General features: G+C 44.2%; 1 protein-coding gene across 5 annotated transcripts in view; it reads left to right on the forward strand.

The window, feature by feature from the left end:
* Positions 1–23,297, forward strand: part of MTG1 (mitochondrial ribosome associated GTPase 1) — a 536,307-nt gene that overhangs the window by 41,359 nt on the left and 471,651 nt on the right. For all 5 annotated transcript variants that reach the window (XM_073552076.1, XM_073552080.1, XM_073552077.1 and 2 more), the window contains one exon: positions 13,254–13,317. In XM_073552076.1, the coding sequence (XP_073408177.1) occupies positions 13,254–13,317 (64 nt within the window). The remainder of the gene's footprint in view (positions 1–13,253; positions 13,318–23,297) is intronic.

Raw genomic sequence — 23,297 nt, forward strand, 5'->3', positions numbered from 1 at the left:
ACAAACTGAAAGCCGAGATCTTGGCCCGGCTGGGAATGACGACCGCTGTCCGTGCACAGAGAGTGCATCAATGGACTTATCAGCCGGATAAACCACCGCGGTCACAGATGTTCGACCTGATCTACGTGACGAAGAAGTGGCTACAACCCGAGGTGCTGACAGCGCCAGAGATAATCCAGAGAGTCGTCACGGACAAGTACCTGAGAGCTCTACCGCCAGCCCTGAGGAAGTGGGTAAGCCATGGAAATCCTACGACGGCAGATCAACTGGTGGATCTGGTAGAACGTTACTCCGTGGCGGAAGGACTCCGAGACGCTACCCCACCTCGTTCTTCATCGTCTCCACGTGGAACCGGTAAGACTGTTCCAGGGAGTAGAGGAGATGGAAAAATCCCTAAGACAGTGGGGGAGGAAAACGGGACTGCCCGCACTGCGAGGCCGAGAGTAACGAACTATGGTCTAAGCAAGGGGCCCGTTAGGTGTTTCCGCTGCCAAGAGATGGGACACATTGTTGCGAACTGTCCGCTCACTACTGAACCCATGCAATGCGACGTCACAGACTCTAAAAACCGCATGTCTATGGTTGCACGGGTAGTGAGTGTGAATGCTGGTCAAAAGGAGGTGGAAAAACACTTGTGTGATTTAACTGTTGATGGAAAAAATGTGGTGGCATTGTTAGATTCGGGAAGTGTGGTGACTCTGGTGAAGGCCAGTCTGGTGTCAGCCCCGACTGGACCATCAGACAAATTTTCTGTAACGTGTGTGCATGGAGACACCTGTTCGTACCTCACCACGGTCATATGCATTACTACTTCCTATGGGTCTGTGCAACATAAAGTGGGACTCGTCCCGGCGTTATTGCATGATGTTATCCTGGGCTGGGATTTTCCCCACTTCTGGCAATTGTGGGAGAATCAGTTGATACCCCAGGGTAATAGTGTCCATGATTCTTCTCCCAGGGAGCGTGTGGGTCCCGAACCCCTGGAAGAGGTCTCCCCGAAAGACTCGGGGGAGGAGTCTGCTGGAAATGACCTGCAGTTCCCGTTTTCAGTCATGGCGGGTGATACGGAGGAGACCAGGGAAGAGGAGTGGGCCGACAGCCGTCAACCTCTCCATTTGCCGGATTTGGAAGTTCAGAAAGATGACTTCCAAAGCGAGCAAATAAAGGATCCTACCCTTTCTCAGGCAAGGACAAATGTAAAAGTGATTAAATGGGGTACCCGTAGAACCTGGCTCTAGGTTTGGCATATCCTTACATGGTTCTGGAGAATGAGTTACTCTATCAGATAGAGAAAAAGGGGGAAGACACGGTGCAACTATTAGTCGTGCCCAAACCCTACCGGCGGCAGGTGCTGGACTTGGCCCACGGACATGTGATGGGAGGTCACCTGGGTGTCCAGAAAACCACCGAAAGGATATTACACTGTTTTGTTTGGCCAGGCATGCATCACGATATTCGTGTATATTGTGAGTCTTGTCCTGACTGCCACGCCTCGGCGCCTAAGCCCCGGTTCTGTAGCCCTTTGGTACCCCTACCTATTATTGAGGTCCCGTTTGAGAGGATTGGGATGGATTTAGTAGGGACCCTTCCACGGTCTGCACGTGGACACCAACATATCCTGGTTATCTTGGATTATGCCACTCGTTACCCAGAGGCCATCCCTTTGCGTAACACGGCCACCAAGACGATTGCCAAGGAACTGGTGCATGTGTTTAGTCGGGTTGGTATACCAAAACAGATACTCACCGACCAGGGGACCCCCTTTATGTCCAGGGTAGTGAAGGAGCTCTGCCAGTTGTTACAAATCGAACCGTTATGCACATCCATGTATCACCCTCAAACATCGCTGCGTGTGACAGGCGGGAGACCAGCGATCAGCTGTAAAAAAATAGAATTAAAATAAAAAATATTGTTATTCTCACTGTGAGAATCATGTGGGAATAGTGGATGAGGGCAGGTATATCTCGCCCAGATACCTTTCCTATGTGGCCTAGTCTGGTCAGTATCGCACCAGGTTACTAATGAATAATGGGAGGCGGATATAAAAGGATGCCAGGTGGTTGTGTGAGTGTCTCAGCCTGGGAACATAGAGAGCCTGTCTGTGTGAGACATACACGTGAGTGGAAGCAGTGCAAACTGCAACTGTGGTTTGGCTGGACGGGAGAAGCCCGCCAGTTGGTAGTTAGGTTGTACCTTGTTTAGTTAGTGCCGGACAGGCAAGGATTTATTTTGTTTTATTCTTTTATGCATTGTTTTCACCGTTAATAAACCTGACCCAGTGTCAGTTATACCCGAATCCCAGCTCTGCGCCTGAGTTTCATGCTGAACCCACGTGACCTTTGACCCCAGCAAAGGCGATCCCGGAGTGTTTTATCACATCACCTTCCGACGTCCCGCGCAGCGTTCCCGCCTCTCTCCACGCTCCCGGTCCCAGTGCTCCTTCGCGAGAATGACCGCGAGATGTCGCGCTCCCACGAGATCGCGACGTCTCGTGGTCATTATCGCAAAGGAGCACTGGAACCGGAGCGTGGAGAGAGGCGGGATGGCTGCGCGGGACGTCGGAAGGTGAGAATAACAATATTTTTTATTTTAATTCTATTTTTTACAGGGATGGCATCAGCGAACACAGCGATGCCGGGCGCTCGGCATCGCTGTGCTGATCGCTGGTGAAGCTGTCTGTTTGACAGCTCACCAGCGATCACATAGCGACTTATCAGCAATCCTGACACCTTGATATCGGTGTCGGTATCGCTGGTAAGTCGCTATGTGTGACTCCAGCTTTAGGAGTGTAGACATTATGGATGTCTAGTGTTCCGCTGGGGGTTTCTAAAACCACTCGTACATGTCGCCCCTGATCGTCATGTTGATACGTTACCAGTTTATGTGGAAGTGATTTATTGGCAAGGATGATCACCCTTCTCCTCCTGCCTTCCTTTGGCTCCCACCCAAAATCTGTGCATAGGGAACATGTGTTGAGGCAAGTGCGTCTCCTGGAGTCAAACTGTCCCCCTATAGTCTTTTTAAGTGTCTAAGTACCAGGGACCTCTTTTCTGGGGTCTTAAGACCCTTTTCATTCCACGTGTTAATCCTAACCATGCTTGTCAGTGACTTGTTTCAATATCTTACAGTCTGGCTGCATAAAAAGTATTGGGCGGGACAACCAACCACCGCGTCCAGATGTGCTGAAAGGCGTAGACCGCAACATGACGAAAGCATCCAAGACGTTACAGTACATGTCCATTGATGGAAGACTGAATCTTGAATTAAATACCCCAATGAGAAATATTTACAACATCCCCTTCCCCAATTTTCCCTCCCCCTCCCCCCTTTACCACATGTGTCACAAGAACTTCCATTTTTTCCACCGTGACCTTCCACTTCCATCTCACCAGCCCGAACAAACTAATAAAATTACTAAAATTACTTCACTGGCTGTCAGGGGAAAAAAAAAGAAAAGAAAACCCCCATAAAGCAAAAAAAAAAAACAAAGTTCGGAGCGAAGAGAATGCTAGCAATATATATCTACGTGTCCGAAGGGCGAGCATCGACAAGTCCCGCCAGTTCACGATACCTTCATCAATCTAGTGCGAAGATGCAACGACCAGACTTCAACACCAACAGGCAACGGCATTAAAACCTCCCAGGGGAGGATTTCCTATAAGGACAATTCTAAACAGGGACAGCAACAGACAGCGGGGGAGCCGGTCGGAGGTAAGTATCACACATAGCGACATCGCTGCTGCGTCACAAAATCGGTGACGCTTTAGCGATATTGCTATGTGTAAAACCCCCTTAACATCTACAGATGACAACCCAGATCTTATCGTCCTGCTGGATAGTGAACCTCAAAAAATTAGATATGGTTTCTACAACAACAAAGACGTTCTTGGGAGTCCTACTAGACTCACACAGCCAAACATCTATCTTGCCCAAACAAAAACGGATCTTGTTAAAATCAAAGATAAAGATACTACAGAAAGAAAAGAAAGTGGTGTCATTAAGATTGGCCATGTTGTCTCAGATCTATGACACCCTGCATCCAGTTGGTATCCTGGGCACAAGCACACACCAGAACACTTCAGACACACATCCTGGCAAACTGGGACAGATCTCCCGAATCCTTGAACAAGAAGATCTGGCTGCCGCCTCGTGTAAAGACCTCATTGGCATGGTGGCTAAAAACAGAAAATTTGAGCAGAGGGGTTCACTGGACATAAGACCCAGCGATCACTATAAAAGTGGATGCCAGCGGGAAAGGATGGGGAGCCTTGGTATCTCAACACGTATTCCGGGGATGCTGGTCAGACAAGATAAGCCGACGATCCTCAAACTACAGAGAACTGAAGGTGGTAGAAGAGGTCCTCAGGACTTCAGTAACCCTAGTCCATGATACCTATGTCAAAATATACTCTGACAACAGTTGACCACCTTAGTCATCAAGGAAGTACAAGACACGAGGACCTGAAGGCAATATCAGACAGAATATTCTTGTGGTCCGAAGAACACCACCTCTCCCTGTCAGCTCTGCACATAAAGGGTGCGGTAAAAGTACAGGCTGATTTTTCTGTGGAGAACAGAACTCTATCCAGGGGAATGGAGTCTAGATCCAGAGGTCTTTCAGATACTGACCAGAAGGTGAGGCCATCCACAGGTAGATCTATTTGCATGTGGACAGAACGCAAAAGTGGATGAGTATTCACTAAATGCAGCCGAACCCTGCTTAGGTGTAGATGCATTAGGCCACCCATGGACATTCAGACTGGCCTATGCCTTCCCTCCATTACCTTGACCCTTTCCACGCTTATCTTTTGTAGAACCCTTGGTAAGATGGGTAATTTGGTAGTGCCATTCTGGCCCAAAAGAAGCTGGTTCTGGACTTTTGCCAACCTCAGGATAGAAGGGCCAGTAGAGCTACCCCTGGTCAGAAGCCTCCTCCACCAGGGACCAATATTTGATCCAGATCCCGAGAGGTTACATCTGAAGGCCTGGCTTTTGAGTTCTCAATCCTGAAGGACCAGAGGATTGTCAGAAAGGGTCATTATGACACTGCAGAAAAGTCAAAATGCAGTGACAAACTCCATATACCAGAAGATATGGAAGACCTTTATTTTCATGGATTGCACCCGAATGGCCAAACCCACACCAGCCAAACTTGGCTAGGATCCTGGATTTTCTGCAAGAAGGGCTAGAGAAGCGTCTGACCTAGCACCCTCAAAGTTCATGTAGCCACCCTAAGCTCATATACTGACCAGACGTTAGCTGACCACTGATGGATTAGAAGGTTTATGACAGCAGCTTCTCGCATAAGTCCAAGAGCTACGAACTTGGTTCCATCCTGGGACTTCAGTGTGGTCTTGAAGGGGCTCACACTACCACCTTTCAAGCCCTTGTCCTCCATAGACGAAGACATAGTGGCCTTACTGGTAGCAATACCTACAGCCAGGAGAGTGGGCGAATTACAAGCTCTTTTGATCAAAGAACCCTACATGAAGATATTGCAGGACCGACTTATTCTGCTTTTGGATCCGTCATTTCTTCCCAAAGAAGTCTCAGAATTTCACAAGTCTCAGGAGATAATTCTTATCTCTTTCTATGAAGAGCCGGGAAATAAGGAAGAAGAGCTCCACACTTTGGACATCCGGAGAACGGTACTCCATTACCTTCATGTGACGGAAAAAACTAGGAAGGTCAAAAAGTTGTTTGTTCACTTTTTTGATGCCAGAATAAGGGAAAGAAGACTTCCAGATCCACGATCACCAACTGGATCAAGAGGGCAATCTCGGAGGCATATCATGTCCAAGGCCTTCCACCGCCAGAGAAATTTATGGCTCACTCTACCAGATCAAATATTCAAAAGGATAAAAGGAACAATCTCACCCATTGTTGGTTTTCCTCTATCCAGTTCAAGGAGCCGGGGTCCATATATTGTCCCTATCAGTCCCTATTATGGACTGATCCTGACACTCCAAGACTCCTTCCCTTACAAGGGCAGTCCACAGCTAGCCCAGCCACAGGCCAGCTCTGGACTGACCCTGTGTGCCTCCTGGTGCGTTTCCTCAATATCTTTCTTCACCAGGGGATTGGCACATATTTTCCTTTGCCAGAAGTAACCGGGCAACATATCCCACCAGGGATAGCACAGAGACAATAGCACTCACAATAGCTCAAGCCACCTCTCATATAGTAAATCCAATCAATAATCAAAAGTCAAAACACCAGATTAAAATGATTCAGGTTCCATATGGGATATAGGTCTATTCTTAATCAATCCACAGCGCTCATTAAACATAAACAGCACAGATATGGCAATTACTTTGTTCCTAAAATCCCCAACATGTGTAGTTTATTCAAGCTTATTACTCACAGGTAGCGTACCATCAACCGTGCCATATTATAGCGTCCACTTCCTGACTTCCACAACCAGGTATGCCTCCCGATCTCCTTTCCGGTGTGTGGAACGCCAATACTACTTCTGGTTTTACCGGTGTGCGTTCCACTCGGTCGTCTTAATAATCAAAGTATGGGGCCTTTCTCATCCCCTTCCTGTGCGTTGAGTGCCAATACCACTTCTGGTTTCCCCGGAGTGCGCTCCACGAAATCACACCACAGTGCATTTCCCTCCCCTTCCGGTGCATGAACCGCACAGAGCACTTCCGGTTTTGTCTGTGTTGCACCAATACTTTAAATCATTATTGCTCCACCTATTACGTGTAGAGCGCAAGTAATAAGATTATCTGTATTTCCTTACTCCGGGGGCACATTTACAACAAAGCCATATATATGTAAATATACATATATTTTAATACTTAATAAGGGGATTTTTTACTCCAGTTAGAAATGGAGACAATATTATTATTCCATGTCATATATTTGTGGATTCCAGGTATTACAGCAAGTTTCCTCCAAAGAAAAGTACTTTTAAATAAAACAAGCAAATGTCAACTGCTCATTCAAGCCAAGAGCGGAGACTGTATTTAGATGAAAGATCCATCTCGCTTCCATCTGTAGGATTAAACGATTACAGTCTCCCCCCTCTTACTGGTTTCCTCACTTTTTCCATGCCAATGAATTTAATTGCCGATTTTTTAACCTGATGAATCTCATTTATATGTCTTGAAGTGGTATTGGCACTCCATGCACAGGAAGGGGTTGAGAAAGGCCCCATACTTTGATTATTAAGAAGACCGGGTGGAACGCACGGCCATAAAACCGGAAGCAGTATTAGCGTCCCACACACCGGAAAGGAGATAGGGAGGCGTACCTGGTTGTGGAAATCAGGAAATGGCACAGCTGATGGTACGCTACCTGTGAGTAAAAAGCTTGAATAAACTACACTTGTTGGGGATTTTAAGAACAAAGTAATTACCATATCTGTGCTGTTTATGTTCAATGAGCGCTGCGGATTGATTAAGAATAGACCTATATCCCATATGGAACCTGAATCATTTTCAATCAGGTGTTTTGACTTTTGATCATTGATTGGATTTACTATATGAGAGGTGACTTGAGTTATTGTGAGTGCCATTGCCAGTACCTCTGTGCTATCCCTGGTGGGATATGCTGCCCAGTTACTCCTGGAAAAGGAAGATATGTGCTAATCCCCTGATGAAGCAAGATATTGAGGAAACACGTCGGGAGGCACACAGGGTCAGTCCAGGGCTGGCTAGTGGCAGGGCTAGCTGTGGACTGCTCTTGTAAGGGAAGGAGTCTTGGAGTGTCAGGATCAGTCCATAAAAGGGACTGATAGGGACAATATATAGACCCTGGCTCCTTGAATTGGATAGAGGAAAACCAACAATGGGTGAGATTGTTCCTTTTATCCTTTTGAATATTTTATTTGGATATTGTATTTTTGAGCTCCTAAGGAAATGCCTTTGAATTGGTTGAGCTAATTTTGGATCCACTTAGTTCTATATTATGATGAAAAAGTCAAGGAATTGAATTCTCTTCCCAAACAGGGAGTGAATAAGTTTACAAAATATCCTGGACAGGGATGTAAACAAGTGTTTTATATTATATATTGTTTTTGTATTTGTGCACTAGTGTATTGATTCACTTTAGAGTTAGAATGGTGAAAACCCCTTTTAGAAAACTAGTTAGTAAAATCTAAGTGTTTTGCTATATTTCCTACTCCTTTGTGATGTGGTAGAGATAGTGGAAGGAGATAGTTGTTGCTTCTCTTGTTATATACAACTCCTTCTACCAGAGCAACATCTTTCTCCTGGCCCAAGAAAGCCAGTGCTTCCATCGAGCATATATGTGCAGAGCTGCTACCTGGTCCTCGGTCCATGCGTTCTCCAAGCATTACAGGCTAGACCTGATGTCAGAAGAAGGCTTAGCCTTCGGGAGAAAAGTTTTCCAAGCTGTAGTTCCTCCCTAAAAAATTGTTCTTGGGTACTGGTCCAGGTGTGCTGTTGTGGGGGGGTTACTAGAGAAAATAGAATTACTTCCCAGTAATTCGGTTTCTAGTAACCCACCACGACAGCATGGGTAATTCCTCCCTTTGCTTAAATTTCGTTCTTTAAAAAATAAATATAACTTGAAGCATTCCTTCTCCTGTGGTCCTTTATAATAACACTGACCGGGAGGATATAGGAGGGGTTATTTAACCTCTTGTCATTTCCTGTTGCTGTTAGGAAAGGGGTAACCTCCTCCAGGTGTGCTGTCGTGGTGGGTTACTAGAAACCGAATTACCAGTGAGTCTAATTCTATTTTTCCATAAATGCTCTTTTAGGCCCAAACTTAGAATTTTCACAAGGGTAACAGGAGAAAATGGACCCCGAAAATTGTTGGGCAATTTCTCCTGAGTACACAGATACACTACCGTTCAAAAGTTTAAGGTCCCCGAGACAATTTTGTGTTTTCCAAGAAAACTCATACTTTTTTTTTTTTTTATTTGAAATAGTTTCTCCTTAAAAGTTTGCTTTTGTCAAAGAATGCTCCCTTTGCTGCAATTAAAGCATTGCAGACCTTTAGCATTCTAGCAGTTAATTTGCTGAGGTAATCTGGAGAAATTTCACCCTGTGCTTCCAGAAGCCCCTCCCACAAGTTGGTTTGGCTTGATGAGCACTTTTTGCATACCATACGGTCAAGCTGCTCCCACAACAGCTCAGTGGGATTGAGATCTGGTGACTGCTCTGGCCACTCCATTACATATAGAATGCCAGCTGGCTGCTTCTTTCCTAAATCGTTCTTGCATAATTTGGAGGTGTGCTTTGGATCATTGTCCTGTTGTATAATGCAATTGGCTCCAATCAAGCGCTGTCCACAGGGTATGGCATGACATTGCAAAATGGAGTGATAGCCTTCGTTATTCAAAATCCCTTTTCCCTTGTACAAATCTCCCACTTTACCAGCACCAAATCAACTCCAGACCATCACATTACATCCACCATGCTTGACAGATGGCGTCAGTAACTTCCAGCATCTTTTCAGTTATTCTTCTATGTGATCAAAACACCTAAAACTTGGATTCGTCTGTCCATAAAACCTTTTTTCCACTCTTCCTCTATGCAATGTCTGTGTTCTTTTTGCCCATATTAATCTTTTCCTTTTATTAGCCAGTCTCAGATATGTCTTTTTCTTTGCCACTTTGCCCTGTAGGCCAGCATCCTGGAGTCGCCTCTTCACTGTAGACGGTGACACTGGTGTTTTTCGTGTACTATTTAATGAAGCTGCCAGTTGAGGAACTGTGAGGTGTCGATTTCTCAAACTACAGACTCTAATGTACTTGTCTTGTTGCTCAGTTGTGCAGCTGGGCCTCCCACTTCTTTCTACTCTGGTTAGCGCCTGTTTGTGCTCTCCTCTGAAGGGAATAGTACACACCGTTGTAAGAAATCTTCAGTTTCTTGGCAATTTCTCGCATGCAATAGCCTTTCTAAGAACAAGAATAGACTGTGGAGTTTCACATGAAACTTCTTTTTTTCTGTCCATTTTGAGAGTTTAATGGAACCAACAAAAGTAATGCTCCAGATTCTCAACTACAGTAGCTCAAAGGAAGGTCAGGTTTATACAGTTAGGTCCATATATATTTGGACAGACAACATTTTTCTCATTTTGGTTCTAGACAACAATGAATTTTAAACAAAACAATTCAGATGCAGTTGAAGTTCAGACTTTCAGCTTTCATTTGAGGGTATCCACATTAAAATTGGATGAAGGGTTTAGGAGTTTCAGCTCCTTAACATGTGCCACCCTGTTTTTAGAGGGACCAAAAGTAATTGGACAATTGACTCCAAGGCTATTTCATGGACAGGTGTGGGCAATCCCTTCGTTATGTCATTCTCAATTAAGCAGATAAAAGGCCTGGAGTTGATTTGAGGTGTGGTGCTTGCATTTGGAAGGTTTTGCTGTGAAGGAAACAAGCGGTCAAAGGAGCTCTCCATGCAGGTGAAACAAGCCATCCTTAAGCTGCAGAAACAGAAAAAACCTAACCGAGAAATTGCTACAACATTAGGAGTGGCAAAATCTACAGTTTGTTGCATCCTGAGAAAGAAAGAAAGCACTGGTGAACTCATCAATGCAAAAAGACCTGGGCTCCCACGGAAGACAACAGTGGTGGATGATCACAGAATAATTTGCATGGTGAAGAGAAACCCCTTCACAACAGCCAACCAAGTGAACAACACTCTCCAGGAGGTAGGCGTATCAATATCCAAATCTACCATAAAAAGTAGACTGCATGAAAGTAAATACAGAGGGTTCACTGCATGGTGCAAGCCATTCATAAGCATCAAGAATCAAAATGCTAGACTGGACGTTGCTAAAAAAAATCTAAAAAAGCCAGCACAATTCTGGAAGAACATTCTTTGGACAGATGAAACCAAGATCAACCTCTACCAGAATGATGGAAACAGAAAAGTATGGCGAAGGCGTGGTACAGCTCATGATCCAAAGCATACCACATCATCTGTAAAACACGGCGGAGGCAGTGTGATGGCTTGGGCATGCATGGCTGCCAGTGGCACTGGGTCACTAGTGTTTATTGATGATGTGACACAGGACAGAAGCAGCTGAATTCTGAGGTATTCAGAGCCATACTGTGTGCTCAGATCCAACCAAATGCAGCCAAACTTGCTTGGTCGTCGTTTCATACTATAGATGGACAATGACCCAAAAAACATAAAGCCAAAGCAACCCAGGAGTTTATTAAAGCATAGAAGTGGAATATTCTTGAATGGCCAAGTCAGTCACCTGATCTCAACCCAATTGAGCGTGCATTTCACTTGTTAAAGACTAAACCAGACAGGCCCACAAACAAACAGCAACTGAAAACCACCGCAGTGAAGGCCTGGCAGAGCATCAAAAAGGAGGATACACAGCGTCTGGTGATATCCATGAGTTCAAGACTTCAGGCAGTCATTGCCAACAAAGGGTTTTCAACCAAGAAATGAACATTTTATTTACAATTATTTAATCTGTCCAATTACTTTTGGTCCCTTTAAAAACAGGGTGGCCCATGTTAAGGAGCTGAAACTCCTAAACCCTTCATCCAATTTTAATGTGGATACCTTCAAATGAAAGCTGAAAGTCTGAACTTCAACTGCATCTGAATTGTTTTGTTTAAAATTCATTATTGGTAATGTCTAGAACCAAAATTAGAAAAATGTTGTCTCTGTCCAAATATATGGACCTAACTGTAGCTTCTCTAATCAGTCACTGTTTTCAGCTGTGCTAACATACTTGCAAAGGGGTTTTCAAAGGTATTCTAACTTATCCATAAGCGCCTTACACAGTTAGCAAACGCAAAGTACCATAAGAACACTGGAGTGATGGTTGATGGAAATGTAAATACAAATAAAATGACGGTCAAGGAGCGCTCAAGCAAGCAATGCCAGGGTTGGGAAAATTCTTTAGCTAAAATTCTCCCACATTGCTTGTTTAAATCGCTCCTTGACAGTCGTTTTATTTGTGTTTTGTTTCCTGTCCCTCTTTGAGGGTACTCGGCAGGAGCTGCCACGGCGTTACCTTTTTTTAAAAATTTTTTTAAATTTTTTTCTTAATCTTTAAAACTACCTCCAGAGGCTTAAGGGGGTTTTACACATAGCGATACCGCTAGCAATATCGCTAAAACGTCACTGATTTTGTGACGCAGCAGCGATATCGCTACATGTGATACTTGCCTCCGACCGGCTCCCCCACTGTCCATCGCTGATCGCGCGAGATCAGGCGGCTCCATTTCTCGTCGTCTGCTTCCTGCTGGGCTTCCTGCTGTGTGAGACGAGCGACGCTGGAGGCGGGCGGGAGGACGTCTGGGTCGCTGTGTGAAAGGTGAGTATCGTGCGCTGCGTCGCTGCTGCATCGCTGTGAGATCTTTCTGTGTGACAGCTCACTAGCGATCATTTAGCGATGCACCAGCGATCCTGATCGGGTCGTATCGCTGGTCGGATCGCTGGTGCATCGCTAAATGTAAAAGGGCCTTTAGTTCTCGGCACTCCCTAGTGACTTCTGTTTTCACTGACGTTTCCTATACCTTCTGGGCTTTTGGAAAAGGGCCTCTATACACCTATGAAGATATTGCATTACAAACTAGACGTTTGCAGCTAGTATAGTCATTTACCACATTAATAATGTATGTATAGTGTATTTCTGAATTAATGTTAGCGTCATTGGAAAAAACTGTGCTTTTCTTTCAAAAGTAAATTTCTAGGCGACCCTAAACTTTTGAACGGTAGTGCATTTCCCTCTTTATTTTTTTTCTGTTCTTGGAGAACCCCCCCTTTAAGCCACAAGTCAACGCCTATCACAAGAATCAGTAAGAATGTGTTTTATATATCTCTGCTCCTGCTTGGGCTTCTTTTACACTTCACGTGTTTTTTGTGAGCATTTTTTGGTGGCCGTATTGCAATGATTTTCACTGTCTCCCGCAAAAAAAACTTTCTCATATCACCGTTTTTCCCTGTTTTGACAAATTGGTGGGGAAAAAACTGGCGTTCCGTAAATACACGTGTACCACAAAATCAAACTACCATATGTTTTTGCGGCACCATTGAAATCTATTGCGGCCGTGTCCGTAAGCCATGACAAATATTGAGCAAGCTCGATATTTTTTCACGGCCGTATATACAGCGCACGGTGCTCCGATGCATTTTTTGCGGCTCCATAGAAATCTTTTGGGGCCGCAAAGACACGGCAAGTATAAAAGAACCCTTAATTTCTTAATTTTATCTCACAAGAGAATCAGACTGGACACTGTTTTATTGCTGGCTTCCATAGTCCTCTTTTGATTTAAGGTTTTTTTTTTTCTTTTGCAGGGCTTAAACAAATGAGAGCTAAACTTGGCAAAGTTGACTGCATTGTGGAAGTGCATGATGCCCGAATATCCTTTTGGTGGAGTAACAAGTTTCATACATCACATTTTAACCTTTCTGCACCCTCTGACATAACTGTACATAATAGTGCGCGCATGTGTGGAGCAGGCTCAGGACCATAACTAGCAAATGTCTTTTGTAATGGACTGCCAGCATCTGATCAGAACAGTAGCTATTCAAGTGAACCTCAGTTGCTGCTGTTAATTTACATGATTCTGTGAAGCACAGACTGCATCGTTTAAATGCTGCTGCAGCCAGTCCGTGTGCTTCCTTATTTGTTCATATTGATTTTCCCCACCCTGTGACACGACTACAGGGTGCTAATGGGTTAGTGTGACAGACGGAAACAATCTTTGAACTCATCAGGAGCTAAGCCACAGACTGAGCTTCAAAGGAGATTGAGTGAGCGAGCGAGCCCTAACTCGCATATTAGCATATAAAAAATCGATCCCATTCTCTCACTCAGAAAAGTGGTCCTTTTTTTTATTTTTTTTCTCACTTCTCATCCATGTGCTGTCTGTATGTAATCCTTCTTTTTTAGTAGTTATTAAAGGGAGCCTGTCAGCAGGATTGTGCACTGTAACCTACAGTCAGGTCGGCGCCATTATACTGTTTAAAATAAATGATACCTTGGTTGATGAAATCTGTCTTGTGGTTGTTGTCTAATCTTTATTTTCAGTTTTGAGTTGGCCTGTGGGGGAGGGGTTTTTATTGAGGTGCTCTGCTTAGGTATTCATACTGATGGCTTATGACTGGTCACTGATCCCTCACTGACCTGCCCCCTATTTTACTAAATAAATATAGATAGATATATATATTAGCTGAAGAGCCCGGTGCTGCCCGGGCATAGTAACTAACTGTGGTTAGTTATAGCAAATTATAATTATCCTCCATCCCATAGTCCCGTGCCCATATACCCATCATACATATCCACCATCCCATAGACCTGTGCCCATATACCCATCATACATATCCTCCATCCCATAGTCCCATGCCCATATACCCATCACACATCCTCCAGCCCATAGTCCCATGCCCATATACCCATCACACATCCTCCAGCCCATAGTCCCATGCCCATATACCCATCATACATATCCTCCAGCCCATAGTCGAGTGCCCATATACCCATCACACATCCTTCATCTCAGTCCCATGCCCATATACCCATCATACACATCCTCCAGCCCATAGTCCCATGCCCATATACCCATCACACATCCTCCAGCCCATAGTCCCATGCCCATATACCCATCACACATCCTCCAGCCCATAGTCCCATGCCCATATACCCATCATACATATTCGCCATCCCATAGTCGAGTGCCCATATACCCATCACACATTCTTCATCTCATAGTCCCATGCCCATATACCCATCATACATATCCGCCATCCCATAGTCCCGAGCCCATATACCCGTCATACATATCCTCCATCCCATAGTCCAGTGCCCATATACCCATCACACATCCTCCATCCCATAGTCAACCATTATGACATCATAATGAGTGGCGGGGCTTGCAACCTATGATGATGACAGCGTCGCCATGGCAACCATTGTGACATCATAATGAGGGGCAGGGCTTGATACGCACCCACTTTTTCCCCAGTATGTAGATAGGGGCAAAATTGTTTGGTGAATTGGAAAGCGCGGGGTTAAAATTTCGCCTCACAACAGCTCTCGGGGTCCAGACGTGTGACTTTGCCAAATTTTGTGGCTGTAGCTGCGACGGTGCGGATGCCTATCCCGGACATACATACATACATACATACATACATACATACACACTTGAGCTTTATATAATAGCTATATACACGCAGTTTTTGTAAAATAAGTAATTTAAATAAGTAATTCTTGTTTTGGGGGGTACCCCCTCGTTTATGTGATTGCTCCATATAATGCAAGTTTTGCTTTGCTGTCCTGTCCGGACAGAAGAGTAGGACATTGAATTACATGTAGCAATAACTGCTGACACTTCAATACATCACTTTTTCTTTTATGTTCAACTTAGAATGCCATTTTTACTCCCTACCACTGAAGCACCGCTTCTCAGCCACATTTCCCAACCATATCTCCTAGTGTGTGTGTGTGTGTGTGTATATATATATATATATATATATATATATATATATATATATATATATTATATGAAAAAAATTAAAAAATCACCTGCTGCATGATTGCAACTATAATGTGCATTTTATTTGATGCAATAAATAAATTCATAAAAAAACCCTCTTCTAAGACGGCGCCGATAGATGGTACCGTGCAGGCGGCACCATCTTGCTAGAGTAGAAAAAAAATTGTCTCCTCAAAGATGGCTCTGCCAGCAGCTGCACAATAGCATATATCGGGAGACCATTTTATTTCTCTAGCAAGATGGTGCCGCCTGTGCAATACCATCTATCAGCTATCATGGAGGAGGCATTTTTTTTTTTTTTTATTTATAGCTACAAATAAAATAAAGGCACATTACACATGCGATCGTGCTGAAGCCTTTTTAATATAATTATATTACATTAGCGAAGATCTGAGGCTGTGGGTTGTAATAATCATCTAGGCAGGTTAATGATGCAACTGTTTTTTATTCCATACATCCAAGGTTTTGCAACAAATCCAGGTAGATGACCAAAATATAGTGTCCACAAGATCACCTCCCCGAAACCGTTGGTCCCACTCCCCCGGTGCCAGTCAATACTCATGGTCTCGCAACTTTTGGTTTGCCCACAGATTTCGTATCTCCCGTTAGTTTAGTCTGTAGGCACAGTCTAGGCTCCTCCAGACAACAAATAACACAACCGACGTCCATGTATCCTGAACCAATGATCCTCAAAGTTTTTGAAATCCAAATGACAGATCCCTCATCCATAGCAGGGGGATCCAGCCCAGCCCGCAACTGATCTCCAAAATTCCATAGACCATAAATCCTTCTCAGCTTGGATCCTCTCCCTTTTAAGTCACTCCAACAGCTGCCTGACTAAACCTGTGACATCTTTTTCTCCCTCCCCCTTAAACATTTTCCTTTTAGCTCAAAGAATGAAGCATATTCCATAAACCCATCACCTGAGATTCCATGTGAGACCCCCTGTGGGGACTGCTCCCCTGGGTCTACTATCCCCATCCACACAATGTGCCTAAGACTGAGAGTACTACGGTTTCAGATAAGGATGAGATTAGTTCACAATTGCGTTTTTCTCTTCTGCGTATGGCTGCGTACTATCTCCCTTAAGCTCCACCTACTTCAGCACGCGTCCTGCGTTGTATGCGGATGCGTTTGCATGCAGCGTTTTGACGTGCCAGCTGAACGCAAGAATGCAACATAGTGTTCGGCCGCACGTCAAAATGCTGCATGCGGACACATCCGCATACAACCGCATGTCCCTGCGTACCCAATGTTAAAGATGGGTACGCAGGACGACACAGGACGCATGCGGAAGTAGGCTGAGTTTAAGGGAGGAAGTACGCAGCCAAACACAGAAGAGAAAAACAAGTGTGAACTTAGCCTTAATAGAAGGATTGCTTTACATTTACCTTTTGGCAATCTCCTGTCTGACCTTAGGTATACATAAGATCCAACCTGCATGCCTTCCTCTGCTTGCTGTCACTGGATGGAAACATAGATGAGGATGAACTGACGAATAAGCAAATCGCTAATAAAACACAGCAAGCAAATATCTAATATACAACAATATCAATGCAACTGGTGCTTTGTGTTGGGGAAAAAGTCTGTATCCCTTAGGGTGGTTTTACACTTAGCGTATTTTTGCATGCCGATTTTGCGGCCCCAATAGCTTTCTATGGGGCCGCAGAATCCGCCCGCAAAAATTCAATGGTGCGCCGTGTAACGTACGGCTGTGAGGGCCATATATACGGCTGTGAAAAAATATCGAGCTTGCTCGATAATTTTCGAGGCGTATGGACACGGTGCCCATTTAAATCAATGGAGCCACAAAAACAAACTCAGTTTGTTTTTGCGGCACGCCGTTTTTTTTTTCTCCAATACTATTTCCATAGTATTGGGGGAAAAAAAGGCGATCCGCAAACATTTTTTTGCGACCCGTTATTGCGATACACCACAAATGCGGCGGTAGGGGCCCCAAAAATCTTTTCGGATCGCCGTTTTTCTTTTTTGGAATAGCTTTTGAAAAGTCGAGGGGTGGTGGGTGGGTGGTAAGGACGTTATCAATAAAATTGGAAAAAAAAAAACAGGAAATTGTCAAGGAACAAAGAAAAAATAAAAAACTCCAGTGCCATTTTCTTCTGGTCTTCACAGTGTGCAGAGCTCCCTGTCCTTTGTTTGTTGCAAACTTTGGTTTTCACTTTTATGAACATGTCTAACCGTTTTGAAGATGATGTGATTCTGTGTTGGTTGCTTAACCAGCATTTAGAGCATGAGCAGAGAGCATCTGCACTTGCACCAAGGAGGCTGTGGGTGCACCCAATTCTGTTGCAGCGTTCTCAATTCTCCGGAACAGCGGCTTATTGTGACATTGAGGTAATGACAACCTTATTTTAAATAACTAATTTAGGATTTTAATGTTTTAATACTTACTGATGTCTATAGATTCCTTTCAACAGGCAACTTTTTCTCTGCACTTCATTTTGAGTTCCTGTTAGGGATTACTACAGTGTCCAAGATACTGTAGTTGCAGATTCCTGTTTGATATTGTGGGAGCGACTAAAGGAAATTGTTTTAGATCCACCAAAGCAGGAAACTGGCTAGTAGTGATGAGCGAGTATACTTGTTGCTCAGGTTTCCCCGAGCATGCTCGGGTGATCTCCCGAGTATTTTGGTCTGCTCGGAGATTGTCGCCTCAGCTGCATGATTTATGGCTGCAGGACAAGCTGAATACACATGGGAATTCCCTAACAAACAGGCATTCCTCACATGTGTTCAGCCTGTCCAGCAGCCATAAATCATGCAGCTGCATGGACAGAAACTAAATCTCTGAGCACGCTAATATACTCGGAGGTCACCCGAGCAACGAGTATACTCATCACTACTGGCTAGCTATAGCAGCGGACTTCCAAGCAAACGCAGTTTCCACACTGTATCGGTGCGCTGTATGGGAAGCATATCCGGGTCAAAAAACTGTCCTTCTCCGGCTCAAAATTTTTCAGTTATAAACATTATTTTTCTATTGTCCTAATGGCTATTGCTGACAGCAATTATAATTTGTAATGGTCAGCATTGGGGCTTATGGGAGCACATCTGATGCAAGGATCTTGAGTAGCTCTTGAATTGAATACCATTTGAGGAACAAGCAATTAAATGTCCCTGAAGCTGCTGCATTACCGACAACACAAACCACCTATTTCCATATGTCTTGGTTGCTGATGAGGGTTTTGGACTCTCCCCAAGTGTCATGCTGCCATTTCCCGACAGTCTTTAGATTCTCGGAAGAGGATCTTTAATTATAGACTTACTAGAGCACGAAGGTACATTGAGTGTGCCTTTGGGATCCTGTCAGCAAAGTAGCGTGTACTCATGAGCTACATGGAAGTGGGACCAGAGAGTGCAACAAATATTGGAAAGGCGTGTGTGGTGTTACACAATTTTGTTAGACGGCATGAAGTTAACAAAGAACCCTTGCTTTCTGTGGAAACTTCATCGGACAGCACAATCAACACATTGGATCAGCAAGTTAATTTTGGTCGCCCTGCTGCAGCTGCAATTGCAATTCGAGAGGTTTTTGCAGATTTTGTGTCTTCCCAAGGAGCGGTCTCCTGGCAGCAGGTGGCCATTTCATCAAATGAATATTAAGACCCAAAGTGTGGATTGTGCTGGCTGATTTCCCTGGACTTACTGATCAAAATCAAAACACATTCTCACAAATGTACTTTACTAAATTTTAATTTTAACAATTTTTTTTTTTGGTCAAAATATTTTATTCAAAAATATTTTTGAAATACAAAAAAACAAACATTTCCCACATGGCCTTTAAAAAAAAAAAAAAAGAAAAAAAAGAAAAGGCATTTATAATTATAACTGGTCAGGTTGCAATTCCATTCACATATTAAGGATATTGGGGATGACATGGTCAAGGAATGTTCAGAAGATTGAGGAGTGCTAAAAAGACTAGATGAGCCCTGAAATTGCAATGTGCCCCCGGAAGACTGGCAGAGTTGCAGTACCCTGACACTGCATGAAAGAATCGTGTACTCTATGCCTCAGTGACTGCTTAAACCCACCAATAGCCTCAAATCAATTGGATGGGGTTCTTTTGAACTTATGTAGATTACACTGTTGATCCTGTTAATGCAGCTCTGCTTGTTTTCCAGGAGCACATTGCGAAAATATGGGCTGAAGCTTTTTAACCCCTTTCTGCCATATGACGTACTATCCCGTCCATGTGCCCTGGGACTTAATTCCCAGGGACGGGATAGTACGTCATAGCGACCAGCGGCACTCACGTGGTGAGCGCCGCTGATCACGGCCGGGTGTCAGCTGATTATCACAGCTGACACCCAGCACTATGTCAGGGGCGGTTCGACACGTTAACCCCTGGTACACTGCGATCAAACACGATGTGCTGCGCTGCTTCGGGGGCCTCCTTCCCTGCTGGTCCCTGGAACCAATAAGGCGCCGGCTTCCTCAGTGCCTGCAATGCGCCGGCATGAGGAAGCCTGTGAAGCGCCTGTGTCAGATCGCTGATCTGTCACAGCAATCTGTGATGAGACAGATCAGCAAAATGTCACATGACAGTGATGTCCCCCCTGGGACAATGTAATAAAGTTAAGAGTGTAAATTTGTAAAAAAAAAAAAAAAAAAAAAAAAATCGCCAAAGAAATAAAAAAAAAAAAAAATTCCCTAATTCATTTTTTGGAAATAAAAAAAAAAACAAACAAAAGTACACATTTGGTATCGCAGTGTCTGTAATGACCCGTCCTATAAAACTATCCCATGAGTTAACCTCTTTAGCAAACCTCTTAAAAAATAAAAAGCAAAGCAAAAAATAATGCTTTATTATCATACCGCCGATCAAAAAGATGGATATAAATAACCATGGAACCGCTGAAAACGTCATCTTGTCCTGCAGAAAACAAGCCGCCACACAGCGTCATCAGCGAAAAAATAAAAGTTATAGCTCGCAGAATAAAGCGATGTAAAAATAATTATTTTTTATATAAAATTGTTTTCATTGCATAAAACCGCCAAAACATAAAAATGTTTTTATGAGGTATGGCTGTAATGAGGTATCGCTGTAATCGTACTGACCCGAAGAATAAAACCGCCTTATCAATTTTACCGCACGCGGAACTGTGTAAACGCACCTCCCAAAAGGAATTCTTGAAATGCTGGTTTTTGTTCATTCTGCGCCCCAAAAATCGGAATAAAAAGCGATGAAAAAATATCGCGTGCCCGAAATTGGTACCATTAAAAACGTCAACTCGTCCCGCAAAAAATAAGGCCTCACATGACTTGGTGGGTCAAAATACGGAAAAATTATAGCTCTCAAAATGTGGTGACGCAAAAACTATTTTTACAATGAAAAGCGTCTTTTAGCGTATGACAGCTGCCAAAAATAAAAACCGCTATAAATAGTAAATCGTTTAAACCCCCCTTAGTGAAAAAAAATAAAATTAAAAAAATGTATTTCCTTTTTCCCATTAGGGTTAGGGCTAGGGTTAGGGCTAGGGTTAAGGCTGAGATTAGGGTTAGGGGTGTGTTGGGGTTATGGTTGGAGTTAGAATTGGGGGGTTTCCACTGTTTGGGCACATCAGGTGCTCTCCAAACGCAACATGGCGTCTGATCTCAATTCCAGCCAATTCTGCGTTGAAAAAGTCAAATGGTACTTTTTCCCTTCCAAGCTCTGTCATGCGCCCAAACAGTGTTTTACCCCCACATATGGGGTATCCGCCTACTCAAGACAAATTGCAAAACAACTTTACCCTTAGGAAAATAAAAAATTGGGGGCAAAGATATCATTTTTGTGCAAAAAAAAAGATTTTTTTTATTTTCACGCCAAAGTGCTCACCACACATCTAGATAAGTTCCGTGGGGGGTCTAGTTTCCAAAATGGGGTCACTTGTAGGGGGTTTCCACTGTTTAGGTACATCAGGGGCTCTCCAAAGGCAACACGACACCCACAGACCATTCCATCAAAGTGTGCATTCCAAAACGTCACTACTTCCCTTCCGAGCTCTGACGTGTGCCCATACAGTAGTTTTCTCCCACATATGTGGTATCAGCGTACTCAGGACAAATTGGACAAGAACTTTTGGGGTCCAATTTCTCTTGTTACCCTTGGGAAAATAAAAAAATTGGGGACTAAAATATCATGTTTGTGGAAAAAATGATTTTTTTTTTATTTTCACGCCTGGGCATTATAAACTTCTGTGAAGCCCTTGGGGGTTCAAAGTGCTCACCACACATCTAGATAAGTTCCTTGGGGGAGGGTCTAGTTTCCAAAATGGTGTCATTTATAGGGGGCTTGCACTGTTTTAGGCACATCAGGGGCTTTCCAAACGCGGCATGGCGTCCAATGCCAATTCCAGCCAAAAAAGTCAAATAGCGCTGCTTCCCTACCGAGCTCTGCCATGCACCCAAATCGTGGTTTACCCCCACATATGGGGTATCAGCGTACTCAGGACAAATTGCTCAATATCTTTTGGGGTCCTGTTACCCTTGGAAAAATAAATTGAGGGTGAAAAGATCATTTTTATGGAAAAAATGATTTTTTAATTGTACGGCTGTACGTTATAAACTTCTGTGAAGCCCTTGGGGGTTCAAAATTCTCACCACACATCTAGATAAGTTCTTTGGGGGGTCTAGTTTCCAAAACAGTGTCACTTGTGGGGGGTTTCCACTGTTTAGGTACATCAGGGGCTCTCCAAACGTGACATGGCGTCCGATCTGAATGCTAGCCAATTTTGCATTGAAAAAGTCAAACGGCGCTCCTTCCCTTCTAAGCTCTGCCATGCGCCGAAACAGTGGTTCCCCCCCCATATCAGTTATCAGCGTACTCAGGACAAATTGCACAATAACTTTTGCAGTCCAATTTCTCCTGTTTAATTGCCTTAAGGGTGCACTAGATAAGTACAGAAAGCTATGCAATGGAATTACAGTGGATTTGCAGTCAGAGTAAAATATAACAATAGGGTACAAGACTTAGAGATATTAAGCTGGAGGTTAATTTACCAGGTTGCATGTGGGTGCCGGGAGCTCTGCAGTCCACAGGTACAAGAATCTTAGTTGCCGGACAGACCCCCAAAGCATGGGCCGCTGCTCCCCTTGGCAGATCTGTCCCCAGTTCCTTCTTAGATCATCATCGTCTGGTTCTTCTGTGTGAGTGTCTCTGCCATGGGCTGCTAGTTCTTAAACACACTAGGTTCCTCCCCCTATGTCAGAGGGTGGGCTAATAGTCTCCACCCTTTAGCTCTCTGCAGAACTTATTCCCAATATCTAAGAAAGGGGGTAACTTTCTACAGCATGGTTGGATCAGGACATGAGAGGTACCAGTGAATGCGGTTTGTTTTGCCCGTCGTGTGGAGAGCCAACATGGGCCCATTGGGTCACTGTGGAGGGCCAATCTCTATATCTCAGGTCCCAGCACCCTCACCGACTCAGGAGTCACGCTGCCAGATGCGCAATTTCCCAAGGGTCACTCGGATAGGAGTCCATAACTCGCAAGATGTGATCATAATCCATGATCTTAGGATGGAGCCGTAGCGACTGGGACACACAATGGATGTGTATTCCTGTGTCTGGCTGACAGGTATATTCTAATTAAAGCCCTCAGGCATTTTCCTTCCCTATGCTGGCGCGGCTCCTTACCTAAGCTTTGAAGTTCTGTTTTGGGCCTTATTTCATCATACTAAAAGGCCTTGCTATTCAACATTGGAGCACTAATTCCTGCTTTATGCACACAGGCCCTGGTGGGGTAGGAGCAGTTGGCTGCCTGTAATTCTGGTGAACTTAGACCAAAATGGATGCCAAGCTCAGACATGAGGCGAGCATTAGGCCCCATACCTAAGATGGC

This window comes from Dendrobates tinctorius, unplaced genomic scaffold (genome assembly GCF_039654945.1).
Source record: "Dendrobates tinctorius isolate UK_male_01 unplaced genomic scaffold, ASM3965494v1 ptg000184l, whole genome shotgun sequence".
Lineage (NCBI taxonomy): Eukaryota > Metazoa > Chordata > Amphibia > Anura > Dendrobatidae > Dendrobates > Dendrobates tinctorius.